Consider the following 14,295-nt stretch of genomic DNA (forward strand, 5'->3'; position numbering starts at 1 on the left):
GTTCAGAGACAAAGATGGCTTCCAGCTTCGAGGTGACAGACCGAGCTCACTGCAGGATGCTCCTTCACAGGCTGAATGAGCAGTGGCTCCAGGGCAGCTTCTGCGACGTCACCATCGTGGTGGAGGAGAGCAAGTTCAAGGCCCACAGGAACGTGCTGGCCGCCTTCAGCTTGTACTTCAAGGAGCTGCTGTCGGGCCGCGCCCCCTGCCCCCTGCAGCCAGTGCTGGAACTGAGGGAGGTGAAGGCCCAGGTCTTCGCCAAGATCCTGGGCTTCATGTATAGCTCGCGGCTGGTGGTGGAGCGGCTGGAGGAGGCCCGTGAGCTGGCAGCAGCCGGCACTCGGCTGGGGATCCCTTTCCTGGAGGAGCTGGCCCCCCGGACGTCCGCTGGACAGCGGCCTGACTACCCCCAGCAGCCTCCCCCGGGCCCAAAGGACCCGCCCCACCGAGGGGCAGAAGGGACCCACCCCTCCCGAGTGTGGCACACGGACCGGCCCTTCCCCTCCTTCCCTGTCGATCTGACGTCTTCGGGCAGCAGGCAGGAAGGCCCCTCGGATGGGACCGTGCCCCACTCGTCCCCCGGCCCCCCCGGCGAGGAGGAGGAGGAGGGCGGGCAGCAGGGGGAAGGGGAGAGGTCGATGGAGGACAACCAGAGGCTCTACACTCTCAGCACCGTGGCCTTCCGAGGGCTGGGCTTCAGCGTGGAGGAGGAGGCCGGGCCTGGAGGAGGCCGGAGCGGGCCCCAGGAGGATGGAGCCGAGGAGGAGGCCGAGCAGGGGGAGGCAGAGGGGTCTGCGGGAACCCAGACCCCTGCCCCCTGCTCCCCCCAGCTCGCCCCGCCCAGCGCCCTCCCCTCTGGCCGGATCCCGGCTCTCAACCTGCGGCTCCACCGGACCCTGAGCTGCCCGCACTGCCACAAGGCCTTCGTGCACGTCAAGCGGCTGCAGACCCACCGGCAGCTGTGCCGCCGGGCCGGACGCCCACCCGCCGCTGAGCCCCAGGGGCAGGGCCAGGGGCAGGCCCAGCCGCCCTCGGGGGAGCCGGGGCCCGCCAAGGCCCGCCGGGCCCCGCGGCACGAGCCTGCGCCCGAGGAGGAGCACTTCATGAAGGTGGTGGACGGGCACCTGCTCTACTTCTGCGCTGTGTGCCAGCGCTCCTACATGACCCTGTCCAGCCTCAAGCGCCATGCCAACGTGCACTCATGGCGCCGCAAGTACCCGTGCCGCTACTGCGACAAGGTCTTCGCCCTGGCTGAGTACCGAACCAAGCACGAGGTGTGGCACACCGGGGAGCGCCGCTACCAGTGCATCTTCTGCTGGGACACCTTCGTCACCTACTACAACCTGAAGACCCACCAGAAGTCCTTCCACGGCGTTGACCCGGGACTCACCATCAGCCAGAAGACGCCCAACGGCGGCTACAAGCCCAAGCTCAACGCCTTCAAGCTCTACCGTCTGCTGCCCATGAGGTCCCAGAAGAGGCCCTACAAGACCTACAGTCACTCGGGCGCGGGGGCCCTGGAGGGCCCGGGCCCGGTCAGCCCGTTGCCGGGGCCGACCCGGGCCTGCCCGTCCCCAGGGGAGGAGGGTGACCCGGCCTCCCGCAGCCCGCTCCCCGAGCCGGGGCCTGACCCACTGGGCCTGAGGCCGGCCGGGGCTCCCGGGACTCTCTCCTCAGTCATCACGTACGGGCGGGCGGCCAAGTCGTCGGTCATCGTCCACAGCAAGGCCCTGGTCCCCGCCATCCCGTCCTCGGTCATCGCCTACAACGGCCGCTGCCCTCGGCAGGACGGGCATGAGGACTCAGCCTTGGCCCCGCCGCCCCCGCCGCCCCCGGCCCCGGGCACCCCGGACACCACCGACCAAAGACCGCCACTGCCCAGGGCCCCGAAGCCAAAGAGGCAGGCGGCTCCGGGCCGGCCCAAGACCCTGACGTACGTGGCCAAGCCCGCCTGCCCCGCGTCCGCGGCCTCGGGCAGCAGGCCAGGGCCGCTCTGCCAGATCACCGTCCGCATCGGGGAGGAGGCCATCGTCAAGCGGAGGATCTCCGAGTCCGACCTGATCCGGGACAAGGCGGGCCCGACTCTAGACCCTGGTCCGGGCCCGGCCAAAGGCCGACGTCCCGAGGTCCTCTCGCCCGGTCTGGGGGCCAAGAAGGCGCGGGCGGCGGAGGAAGCCGAGCCGTGCTGCCGGCGGAAGGCTGACGACTTCCTGGGAGCCGAGTCGGCCGACGAGGTGAGCGACCAGGATGCGGACGACAACCTCTGGCGGCCCTACTACTCCTACAAGCCCAAGCGCCGGGGCGCCGGCTTCCAGCGGGCCAAGAGGGCGGGCTGGAGGAGGAAACTGAGCCTCAGGCCTCCTGCAGCCCGCTGGCTCCACCGAGCCGCCAAGGGTCCCGGGCCCGGGCCGGAAGAGGCCGAGGACCCGAGTCTATCCCCCCGGGAGCAGGGTCCCGAGGTTGGGCCGCGGGCAGGGAGTGGCCTGTGCGCCCATGGGCCCGAGGGTGAGAGGCCCCCAGGTTGCTCAGCCTGCGGGGGCCCAGAGAGTGCTGGGGAGCCGGGCCCAGCCTGCGACAAGGCTGGAAGCCCACCCCCGCCGGGTACGGGCAGGAAGGCCCCTGCCTGGCACGCCTGTGCCCACTGCCCCAAGGCCTGCAGGACGGCAGCAGCCCTGGGACGGCATCAGAGGCGCCACCTGATGGGGGACAGGCCGGGCCTGGAGCAGGGGGCCGGGGTGGAGGGGGAGGAGGATGTCGAGGTGCCTGGGCCCCAGCCAGAGGAGGGCCCTGAGGAGGGGGCCTGCGTCTACCCCGGGCCCCAAGGGGGTGAGGAGGAGGAGGAGGAGGGCGAGGGAAGGCCGGGGTGGGAACCGTATGGCGACCAGCAGGCCCCGGGGGGAGGACGGCCCCCCAGCCCCATTCCCCGGGACACCCGCCTCACTCCCAGCCCTGTCCCTCAGGACCTCCCCAGCCCGCCCCTCCGGCTGCCGGCTCCTCCGGGGGGCCAGCCCTGTCCTGCCGTCGCTCCAGAGACAAGGACGGCCTATGCCAGCGCGCCGGAGCCCTGCCGGGCCCTCTCCGATCCCGGCCTGCCTGCCAGTGGACAGGAGCCCCTCGTCCCCCCCGCCCCCACCCCCGCCACCCGCGCCCAGGAGACGGAGCCGCCGGCAGATGGTGGGGGGGGCTTTGGCCTACCGGAGGTGGCCCAGGAGGAGGAGGACGCCTTCGAGGGCCGTGGGCCCCGCCCGGACCCCGACTACCCGGTGCAGGAGTTCCCCCTGCCCCTGGTGACCGCTGGCAGCTGCCGCTCCCACCCCGAGCTCCAAGCCAAGGGCCTGGCCTTCCACCCCGGCGCCCTGCGCTTCAAGGAAGGGGAAGAGGATCTGGGCAAGGTGGCCTTCTACCAGGAGCCCTACCAGCTGGTGTATGGCCACCCGCTGCTGGCTGGCGCCTACCCCTATAGCCTGGGCCCCGTCTCACCCCTGCCCGTCGCCCTCAACATGGTCATCCAGGACAAGGGGCAGCCGCTGCCCCTCCTGCACCGCATGTTCGTCTACCCCACCCCCTGCCGGGATGAGGCCCACCCTCTGCCCCCACCTCCCCCTCTCCCGCTGGGGGCCGGGGGCACGGGGGGCCGAGACGAGGCTGGCCGGGAGGTGCTGGCCGGGGACAAGGCTGGCCGGATGTACTGAGGGCCGCTCAGACCCCTCCCCACCAACCCCCCCCTCCCCCATCTCCCCCCTCCCACCTCCACCTCCCGAGTTGTGGTCGGGGGCACAGCGAACTACAACGTTCTAGGTATTGCACTGTGTCGGGGCAGGGTGTGGGGAGCACAAGGGGGGTGGGGTGGGAGTTGACCAGTGTCCTGGGCAAGGGCGGTGAAAGCAACAAGGCCAAGTTGACCGAGGTTACGGGGTCATTGACTGAGGTTATGGGTCATTGGCCGAGGTTATGGGGTCATTGGGTGAATTATGGGTCATTGGCCAAGGTTATGGGTCATTGGCTGAGGTTATGGGGTCATTGGCCAAAGTTAAGGGTCAATGGCAGAGGTTACGGGATCATTGGCTGAGGTTATGGAGTCGATGGCCGAGGTTATGGGGCACATCGGCCAAGGTGATGCTCATCGGCTAAGCTCAAGGTCTTTGGGCAGTCCAGTTCCTCCTCCTTGTCCGTTGCCATGCCCATGGTCACTGCCACGGAGATAAGGTTGTGTCCCCCCCTCCCCAACCCCATCCTGGCCTGGGGCAATCTCACTTTCTGCACTTTGACGACCGTTTTACTTTGCTCCGGTCTGAATCAACCATCGAGTTTTATAGCCCTCCTCCCCCAGCGAGACGCCGCCTCCACCGCAGACTTGGTGTGGGAGGGGGCACCACGGACTCCAGTGGCCGATCGGCTCTTGGCTCCAGTCCTGACCGTGGGTGCATTGGATCCCCCTCCTCCAAATACCGCCACCAGCCCCCCGCCCAATCCCACCCCACACGTCTGATCCCACCAGCCGTGGCCCAGAGTGGCCCATCCCTGCTGTCCTACAATGGGCAGGCCAACCAACCATCACAATGGTCCCTCATACCAGGATGTCTCCCTACGGGAGAGGGAGTGACAGTCGCCCGTGGCGATTGATGTTGACATAGGATTGGGCCTCAGCACCATCTCACTGAACGTTCCACAGCAAGGCAGCCAATTGGGCCCCGTGTCCGTCAGATTCGTGCTGAGCTTCCCCGGGGACCAGTCTCTTAAACTGCAAGCAAGCACAACCGTATAAAGATGAAGTGGGCAGTCGACGTTTCAGGTCAAGGACAGATGAAGGGTCTCAGTCTGAAACATTGACTGTCCCTTTTCCCTCCCCAGACGCTGCCCAACCTGCTGGCTTCTCCAGCAGTGTGTGCTCCAGATTCTAGCAGCTGCTGCCCCTGGTGTCTCCTGGTGAACATGAGTCTGTGGCTCAAGCCCGGAGACGTTCCGTCAAAGTCCACGGCACGGCATCTTCCCACCGTCGGTGTTTCTTCCTCCTGGCCCCATTCCATGCTGCCTTCTCCCCCAACATTCACCCCCCCCTTCCGTGTCCCGAGGCAGATATTTCACCCTCACTGTGTGAAAACCCCAACAGGTTACCTGGCCATCGTTACTTTGTGCCTTTGGGAGCTTGCTGTGCCCAGAATTGGCTCCTGCTTCACCGGAGCTGAGTCATGGTCATCTCCAGACGAGGTGGGTCAGTCTCTGGGCCGGGACGGAGGTGGACTCCACGTTCCCAAGGGTGGAGAGCCCCAGGGAGAGTGTCCTCCCTTCCCCTTTTCAGTTGCCAGACTGGCTGAGGGGTGAGAGGTTGGCTTCTCCCCAAATGCGGACCCCTCTCTACCCAGCCCTGAGCCCCAAAGGACCAACACCATTGGCACCGTGTCCCAGAGGGTCCTCCTGCCCATGTTCACCAGCCCCGTCTCCAAGGCTGGAGGTGCCACTGTTTGAGTTCCCAATCTCTGCTCCTCCACGTACCACACCCCGAGTCGTGGCCCCCTCCCTCTGATCTGCGGACACTCTTGTCCCTGCCTCCACCGCCTCTGGGCTTGATGATTCCTCAATGAGGAGGCTATTTGGCCCTCCAGCCTGGTTCACGATTACGATCATGGCTGATCAGATTTTGGCCTTGCCTACCCCCTACAGACCACAGATCATGCCCGCCTCAGCCCTCCCCCTCACCGGGCTCCACATCGCTCCGAGGTCCCTGAGTTCCTCCAGTTCCGGCCTCTTGACCAACATTCCTGATTCCCATTTGAGCTGTGCCTTCAGCTGCCTGGGCCCCGAGCCCCGGAATCCTCTCCCTAAACTTCATGTCCCTCCACGGATCTCAAAACCAAAACTGGCCGGAGACACTCAGTAGGTCAGGCAGCGGCTGCAGAGAGAGAAACGGTTAATCTTCCAGATGGAAAGACCCTCCTGAACATTTGCAACGTTTTCCGTTTATATTCCATAATTCCTGCATCTGCGTCCTTTGATTTTCCAAACCTCTCTCCGTGTAGCCTCTTCCAGGCAGCCAGCCCAGCCCTCTCCTTGTCCGGATTGGCTGTATCGGAGAAGGATTCCCGTAGAGTGCCTTGAGACGTTTATGCAGGGAAGTTGTCGGATAGCAGAGACGGGAGGGACAGTTGGGATGGGAGGAGGTGGTCGCAGAGCGTCGGGGAAAGGTTGGTGTGCGACAGGGACCCAGGTAAATTGGTGTTGAGGAATATTCGAGGGCCCAGAGCAGGAAACAATCCAAGTGATTCCAAAGCCCAGTGTTTGTGTTGGATTGGAAGGACATTGTCCCTGGGTTGTCACGGTATGGATCTAACGAGTTGTCTGAGTTCTGTGCCCCTCCCACTCACATTCCATGTCCCTCCACCTCCCTCCTCCCATCCCCAGCCTGTGGGTGGGTTAGGACCATCCCACCCCTTCCCCTTGAAGCAGGGCAGCGCACGGTGCAGTCCCTCTGCCGAGTTATGACGGGTCTGGGTGTGAGGGAACGAAGCTGGTGGTTGTGTTTACCACACAGAGCAGCAGCTGTGGAGGGAGTCGGGGGTAAAACCACCCTCAACCCTGAGCCTTGGTCTGAGGGTGTTGGTTGTGGGGTGGGGGTGGGGATCCGTTAGGGTGGGGTCAATGAGTGGAGAGAGTTCGATTGCAACAGCCAGGATATCCCTGGGAGGTAGGGATCGAGGGGAGAGCTGGTGAGGAAACCAAAGACAATTGGGGATTATCTCTCGCTGTTTGTCCCCCTGTGCTGATGTCCCCTCCCTATTTCCGCCCCCACCGTCCCCTCCTACACCCCCCTGTCCTTTGGAAGTCAGCACTAGACTTGTGAGCATTTGTCTCCCAATAGCTTCGGATCTGTGAAGAGAGGCCATTGGGCCCGTTGTATTCATGCTGGCTGCCCTTGCCCAGTGTGACTCCAGACCCAGCGGTGCAGTTGGCTGAAACAGCTCACTCCCTGGCCTGACCAGTGCTGTCCCTGTCCTGGGGTGGATACTGTGCCATTACCTCACCTCCCCGAATAACCCTCACCCCACAACCCTCCAACCCACCTCAGTACCCTCCATCATCCCCTGATTTGCATCACAGTGTGCCTGGGTCCTGAGCTCTGGAACCCCTCCCCAAACCCCTGTACCCCCTCCACCTCCCTTGTAACCCTCAACCAAAGTTTGGACCAGGTCCTGCAGTCCCCTTGGGGGCTGAAACCCCTGTCAAGCACTTTGAGGCGCTTTGCTTCATCAAAGGTGCTATAGAAATGCAGCTGTTATTTCTTCACAGACAGCATGGCCTATTTACTGAGCAGTGGTGGGACTGGCACTTCCTGGCAGCTGGCTCCTGAGGTGACGGTTCAACGATCTGCAGGTTGGCGAACACTGGTTCACTGCCCGATGTTCCCTCAGTTCGTGTCTGTGGAGGGAAGGAGGGAGGGAGGGAGGATAGGGGAGGGGAGGGGGAGGGGAGCAGAGCTGGCGGGCGGCGAGGTTAACACTCCCCGTGTGAGCGATGCCACAGTGGTCCAGCTGGGGTTGTTACCGGCCCTGGGAACGGAGAGGGGTTTTATAAACAAACCTGGGAGCTCCTCCTGTCTGTCAGTCAGATTCTAGCTGTTGCTATAGCACCCCTCCCTGTCTCAGTAACCCCCTCCGGCCCCTACACCCCTCCCAGTTCCTGTAACACCCTCCCACCCCTACAACCATCCGGTCCCTGTAACCCCTGCAGCCCCTACACCCCTCCGTGTCTCTGTAAACCCCTCCGGCTCCTAAACCCCTCCCGGTCCCTATAACCCCCTCCCACCCCTACAACCATCTGGTCCTTGTAACCCCCTCTGGCCCTGCACCCCTCCCCGTCTCTGTAACCCCCTTCGGCCCTGCACCCCTCCCCATCTCTGTGACCCCCTCCGGCCCTTCACCCCTCCCCATCTCTGTGACCCCCTCCGGCCCTGCACCCCTCCCCATCTCTGTGACCCCCTCAGGCCCCCACACCCCTCCCCATCTCTGTGACCCCCTCCGGCCCCCACACCCCTCCCCATCTCTGTGACCCCCTCCGGCCCTGCACCCCTCCCCATCTCTGTCACCCCCTCCGGCCCTGCACCCCTCCCCATCTCTGTGACCCCCTCCGGCCCCCACACCCCTCCCCGTCTCTGTGACCCCCTCCGGCCCCCACACCCCTCCCCGTCTCTGTGACCCCCTCCGGCCCCCACACCCCTCCCCGTCTCTGTGACCCCCTCCGGCCTCTTTAAATTCTGTGCTCATTCCCACTAATTTCATTCCCTCTCATCCCTATCACTCTGTCCTTCTCTCCTCCTCCCTCCCTCCCTCCCTCCCTCCCTCCCTCCTCACTGGCTCCCTCTGCTGTCTCAATTCCGTTTTATCTTTCAGTTCCCAGCCAATCCCATCGAGGCCTGAGGCTGCTCTCTGTCGCTGGTGACTCACAGTTTCCTTCACTGTCAGCCAACTGGGTGACGTCTTCTCTCTCACACACACACACACACACACACACACACACACACACACACACACACACACACACAGTCAGACACACACACAGACAGATACACACACACACACACAGATACACTCACACACACACATACACACAGTCAGACACACACACACACACACACACACACACACACACACACACACACACACACACACACACACACACACGCACCATTTCCTCAGACCCTTGTAAATTATTATGTCCCAAATGCCAATGCAATTTCCTGATTGGCGTGGCTCCCACCACCTCTGTTAGTCTGTAGATGATCACCTGCTCTCTGTAAAGCACTAAAAAAGTTCCTCACCTCCCCCTGCACCTTTTGCTCATCACTTTAACCTCGAGCTACACCCCCCGACCCAATCGGAACAATCTCTCCTCCTTACCCTTCCTAAACCCCCCGAGACCTTGGCCTCCCCCAGCAGATCTCCTGTACTCCAACAGCCCCAGTTCCCTGGTCTGACCCAGGAGATGTGGCACCTCATTGGTAAACCTGGGACCAGGAGGGACTACAGACAGATGACCAAAGGCAGTAGGGTTTCTGGTGAAGGTATTTAAGCAGAAGTTGGTAGATTTCCCGACTGTGGGAAATGGTGGATGGTGGACCTTGAGCTTGTGGGCGTGATTCACTATGGACATGGGGAAGTGGGGCTGCAGTCACATGGTATGTCTGGGACGGGGTGAGATGGTTCCTCCCCAGTGAAGGTTTCACAGGAAGCTCCCTGGTTACCTGCACCATTAGGAGCTGGGGAAGGAGCAGGAGTTAGAACACGGGGCAGAAACTCAGACCGGGTCCCTTCCCCCACCGCCCAACACACCCTCAGTTGGGGTAAAGGCTCCCCTGGAGAGTTCCTTGGCAGGAGTGCGGGGCTGAGGGTTTTAGAGAGAGCTGTGAAGGAAAGTCCCCCTACACCCCATGTGTCCAAGCATCAGTCTCGAGGTTCCCAACCATGAAGCCACATGCAGTTTGCTTGCCTTGATTAAGAACGGTAGTTAACCTCTGGGACCTTTTTTCCAGAGGGTGTGGATGCTATTGTTGAGTTTATTCAAGACCATAAGATATAGGAGTAGAATTAGGCCATTTGGCCCATTGAGTCTGCTTTCCCACTTAATCATGGCTGATTTTGTTTTTACTGAACCCCATTCTCCCACCTTCTCCCCGTAAACCCCCCCCACCCCCCCCCCACCAATCAAGAACCTGTCGCTCTCTGCCTTAAATACACCCAATGACTTGGTCTCCACAGCCATCTGTGGCAACGAATTCCACAGATTCACTGATGCCCCTTCATTCTGAGGCTGAGATCCTTTATTCAAGGATGAGAACAATTATTCTTCATGGTAAAGGAATGGAAAGGTAGGACATTAGGCAGGGGGGTGACCACACACAGGGTCTCATTGACTGGGCATCTGACCTATGAAGGAATAAGGTGCTCTCTGGATTATTGTTCAGACTGGTGGCCTAACATGGGACTACAAAACTGACAGAATGCGATAGAGACCCAGATGGGGACAGTTGTACAGCAAAGCAGTCTGGAAGGGGATATAAACTTTGTTCTTAATGGATAACAGCATCAGTGGAAAAAATGCAGCAATCAAGTGGCTAAAAGGACGAGAGTATGGGGTTCACGTGCGGAAGAAACAAAGCATGTAGAGGCTGGATTAAAGATTTTTTTATTTTTGTATATACAAAGATGATGAAGAGTTTATTTTTGTAGTTTAGTCACTGTACTACTAGTGAGACGGCTGTGATAGGAGATTTATTGCTGTAATATTAAGGGTTGCTACATTGGCTGACCCGCCTGTTTTGGGAATGGAGGGGTTCCCAGCTCTCTGTCGGTGGGGGTGAGGGTGGGGGTGGAAGTTAGAGGGAAGTGCAACTGGGGGAAGGTGGATCTGGTCTCAAACCCATGGTACCAAGTGGTACCCTTGTCCCAAACCTGCCCCGACCCCTCACTCCCCTGTGTACACACAGTGATCCCCCTGGGGTTCTGTTGCTAGCTGTGGGGACTGGAGGAACACGTCCCACCTCCTGGTTGGGACCTCTGACGCTGGGCATGCTGAATGTGGACGTGTTCCAGTGAAGCACTTTATCAGGTGTCTCATCCTTGGCTGGGCTGTCGGCTGGACGAGGGGGAATGCAGTTTATACCCGAGCTAAGCAGGATCCTGGCATCCAGCGAGCCTGTGACTTTGAACCTTGAAGTGAGGGTTCCAGAAGGACCAAAGGAAATGGTGGAGTTGGGAGCCGAGGTGGGAGTGGGGTCATTCCCCTGTGCAGCTGCTCTGAGCTCCGGGTTAGAAGCCAGGCTGCGTTCACACCACAGGAAGCTCCTGGTTCCTGGTCCAGAGTCCCTGACCCAGCTGTCAGCAGGTCATCACATCCTCACCTCAGGAGGGGCGGGCAGCTGATGAAGGGTCCCCAGGGGTGGGGTGGGAAATGGCTCGGAATGCATTCCTGGGACCAAGTAGACTGAGACTGTCTTGGAACCTAATCCCGGGAGGGATTGGATGGGATGGTGCAGAGTGTATTCAACCTGTACAGTCCCTGCCCCGGGAGTGTGTGATGGGACGGTGTAGAGGGAGCTTCACTCTGTGTCTGACCCCGGGAGTGTGTGATGGGACGGTGAGGAGGGAGCTTCACTCTGTGTCTGGCCCTGGGAGTGTGTGATGGGACAGTGTAGAGGGAGCTTCACTCTGTGTCTGACCCCGGGAGTGTGTGATGGGACGGTGTAGAGGGAGCTCACCCTGTGTCTGACCCCGGGAGTGTGTGATGGGACAGTGAGGAGGGAGCGTCATTCTGTGTCTGGCCCTGGGAGTGTGTGATGGGACAGTGTAGAGGGAGCTTCACTGTGTGTCTGACCCCGGGAGTGTGTGACGGGACGGTGTAGAGGGAGCTTCACTCTGGGAGTGGGTGACAGACAGATTAGTTCACCAGCATTGTCCATCTGGACAATGACATGATTTTAAGGTGAGGCCCTCCCTTCCTTTCCCTGAGCCCCACTCTGCCCCTTCCTTGAGGGTCTGCCTGGTTTGGGGCTTTCAAGGGTAAGGGTGGGGGTCGTTACCCTGGCGGAGTTCAGCTCGACCTTGGCTCAGCCTCTGTGAGACCATCAGAGATGAAGGTGTGTTTCTCTGCTGAGGGACAGCACCATGAAGTGTCTCCCCTCCATCCCTCTCCCCCTGCTCTCTGCCACTCCTCCCTCCCACAGCCCCAGCGAGGGGAGGCTGGGGATACTGCCACTCCCACCGAACTCCCTGCCCTCCCAATTTCCAACTGGATACAAATGGGACGGAGCTGTCTTCCACGCCAGTTCTCCTGCTCTCTGCCTGCTGTTGCGGTGTGTCAGTGCCGGTGTGGTGGGCTTCCGGTTTCACAAGGGCTGGCTGGGCTGTGGGCTCGTAGTCACTCTGGCTGATGCCCTCAGCCTCCCCCAGGGACCATGGTTTGGGTAAGGAGGCGTTCCCAGCACTGCAGGCAGTACAGGGCGGGTCCACGTGCAATGAAGGGCTTGACTCATGGGGAGATGTTAGAACCTAGAACAGCTCAGGAACAGACCCTTTGGCCCATCATGTCTGTGCTGAGCATGATGCCAAATTATCCCTTCTGTCTGCCCATGATCCATCTCCCTCTGCTCCCTGCACATCCACGTGTCTGTCTAACAGCCTCTTAAACCCCTCTATCGTATCTGCCTCCACCCCCACCCCTGGCAGCCCGCTCCAGGCACCCACCGCTCTCTGCGTAAAGAAAACCTTGCCCCACACATCCCCTTTAAACATTTCTCCCCTCACCTTAAATGCACGGCCTCTGCTATTTGACATTTCTACTGTCTACACCTCTCATAATCTTATAAACTTCCTCAGCCTCTACCGCTGCGGACAAGACAACCCAAGATGTCCAACCTCTCCTTATAACTCATGCCCTCTAATCCAGGCAGGGTCCTGGTGAACCTCTCCTGCACCCTCCCCGAAGCCCCTGCACCCTTCCTGTACCGGGGCGACCAGAACTGCAGACAAGGTTGAGCTCGTTGGGCCACACTCCGTGGTGTTTAGAAAAATGAGAGGCGGTCCTACTGCGACATCTGCGATTCCGAGACGGAGATACCTCAGATCAGGAGCACTGTGGCAGACGAGAGGAATCTCTTCTCCCTGATGGTGAATCCTCGGAATTCCCTGTCCCAGAGTCGCAGGATTGGACCAGTGAGATTGTACAGAATGGCGGGGCAGGTTAGAGGGGCTGAGTGGTGAGCTGCTGTCCCGATTGTGTTACCAGACACATCCATAAGACACAGGAGCAGAATTAGGCCATTCAGCCCATCAAACATTGTACACAGGACCGAGGAGACGGATTACGTAGAGGGTGGAATGTGTCACACACACACAGTGTGCACTACAATGCACAGGGCTGAGCAGAGATGAGGGTAATGTTTAGAAGGGGATTTATGTCTGGTCAGTGTCTCACGGGGTCCTTAGTGGGTTCCTGCTCTCTCCCCAGGACCACTGGGTTTCTGAGGTGATGTGCAGGGTGTGAGGGTCCCTCTGAGGCTGATGTAACGGGGACCAGGAGACACTAATGGGACCATTTCTTGGGCATCAGCCAGGTTGGGACCTTCCACAGTGAGAGGTGTGGGGGCACTGGGTAGAATTAGGCAGCAGGAAGCCAGATTGTACACACCCAGGGAACTGAGGTCAACAGGAGCGAGCCTCACAGAATGGGGTGGGGGTGGGGGATTTGGGGGGTAAGTGGGCGAGGGTTCCTGGGATAATTCCCAGCCCCAACCAGGGTAGCTGGCAGCAAGGAGATCCCCCTGGAAACCCCAAATTCTTGCGTCCACTTCCAATGAACCTACAGTGTGAGTACAGGCCATTTGGCCCCTCTACTCCATGCTGGTCTTCTATCCCAATCTGCCCTCTCCCTGACCATGCCAACCCCATCTCCTCCTCCTGTGCTCTCCCCCACGACCCATCCCTCTGACAGTGAGTTCCATCAACCCCACACTCAGGGCAGAGAACTTTATCCCAAATTCCCGATCAGACTCACTGGGACTGTCACACATTGTAGTCCCGGCCTGGTCTCCTGTCACATCTCAAACTCACCTAACCCTCGGATAGAAGCTCCCATTAGCCCAGCTCAGCCTTCTGTTTCCCAGGGAGAGGCTCCAAATGGCCTAATCTCCCCTCGTTCCGCTCCCTGTCCCGTTCCTCATGTGTTCCACAATTTGCAGCGCCTTGTAAGTCTTGTTGTTTTCTTTAAGGAACAGCAGAGAGTAGTTTACTCTGTGTCTGACCCCGGGAGTGTGTGATGGGACGGTGTAGAGGGAGCTTCACCCTGTGTCTGATCCTGGGAGTGTGTGATGGGACGGTGTGGAGGGAGTTTCACCCTGTGTCTAACCACAGGAGTGTGTGATGGGACGGTGGCGAGGGAGCTTCACTCTGTGTCTGACCACGGGAGTGTGTGACGGGACGGTGTAGAGGTAGATTCACCCTGTGTCTGACCCCGGGAGTGTGTGACGGGATGGTGTGGAGGGAGCTTCACTCTGTGTCTGACCACGGGAGTGTGTGATGGGACGGTGTAGAGGTAGATTCACCCTGTGTCTGACCCTGGGAGTGTGTGACGGGATGGTGTGGAGGGAGCTTCACTCTGTATCAGAGTGAAGACTATTGCACTAAAACTTACAGAGCAGGAATCTCCATCAGTAACTCTTGAGCTCTGCAGCTTCAGAAACTACACTTGGTGAAACTTTCCCCTGGTCTTGCAAAGTACGGGACCGAGCAGTGAGGATTGGAGGGTTCA

The 14,295-nt window shown here is 60.3% G+C and overlaps 2 protein-coding genes across 3 annotated transcripts in view; both read left to right on the plus strand.

The window, feature by feature from the left end:
- zbtb4 (zinc finger and BTB domain containing 4) overlaps positions 1 to 8,066 on the plus strand; it is a 35,807-nt gene extending 27,741 nt beyond the window's left edge. For both annotated transcript variants that reach the window (XM_052044706.1, XM_052044705.1), the window contains one exon: positions 1 to 8,066. In XM_052044706.1, coding sequence (XP_051900666.1) covers positions 15 to 3,692 — 3,678 coding nt within the window. In that variant the 5' untranslated portion in view covers positions 1 to 14 and the 3' untranslated portion in view covers positions 3,693 to 8,066.
- The window catches only part of shbg (sex hormone-binding globulin), a 27,639-nt gene continuing 18,967 nt past the window's right edge, over positions 5,624 to 14,295 (plus strand). The window contains exons 1-3 of the mRNA XM_052044766.1: positions 5,624 to 5,874; positions 11,714 to 11,903; positions 12,555 to 12,701. Of these exons, the coding sequence (XP_051900726.1) occupies positions 5,624 to 5,874; positions 11,714 to 11,903; positions 12,555 to 12,701 (588 nt within the window). The remainder of the gene's footprint in view (positions 5,875 to 11,713; positions 11,904 to 12,554; positions 12,702 to 14,295) is intronic.

Source organism: Pristis pectinata, chromosome 37 (genome assembly GCF_009764475.1).
Source record: "Pristis pectinata isolate sPriPec2 chromosome 37, sPriPec2.1.pri, whole genome shotgun sequence".
Lineage (NCBI taxonomy): Eukaryota > Metazoa > Chordata > Chondrichthyes > Rhinopristiformes > Pristidae > Pristis > Pristis pectinata.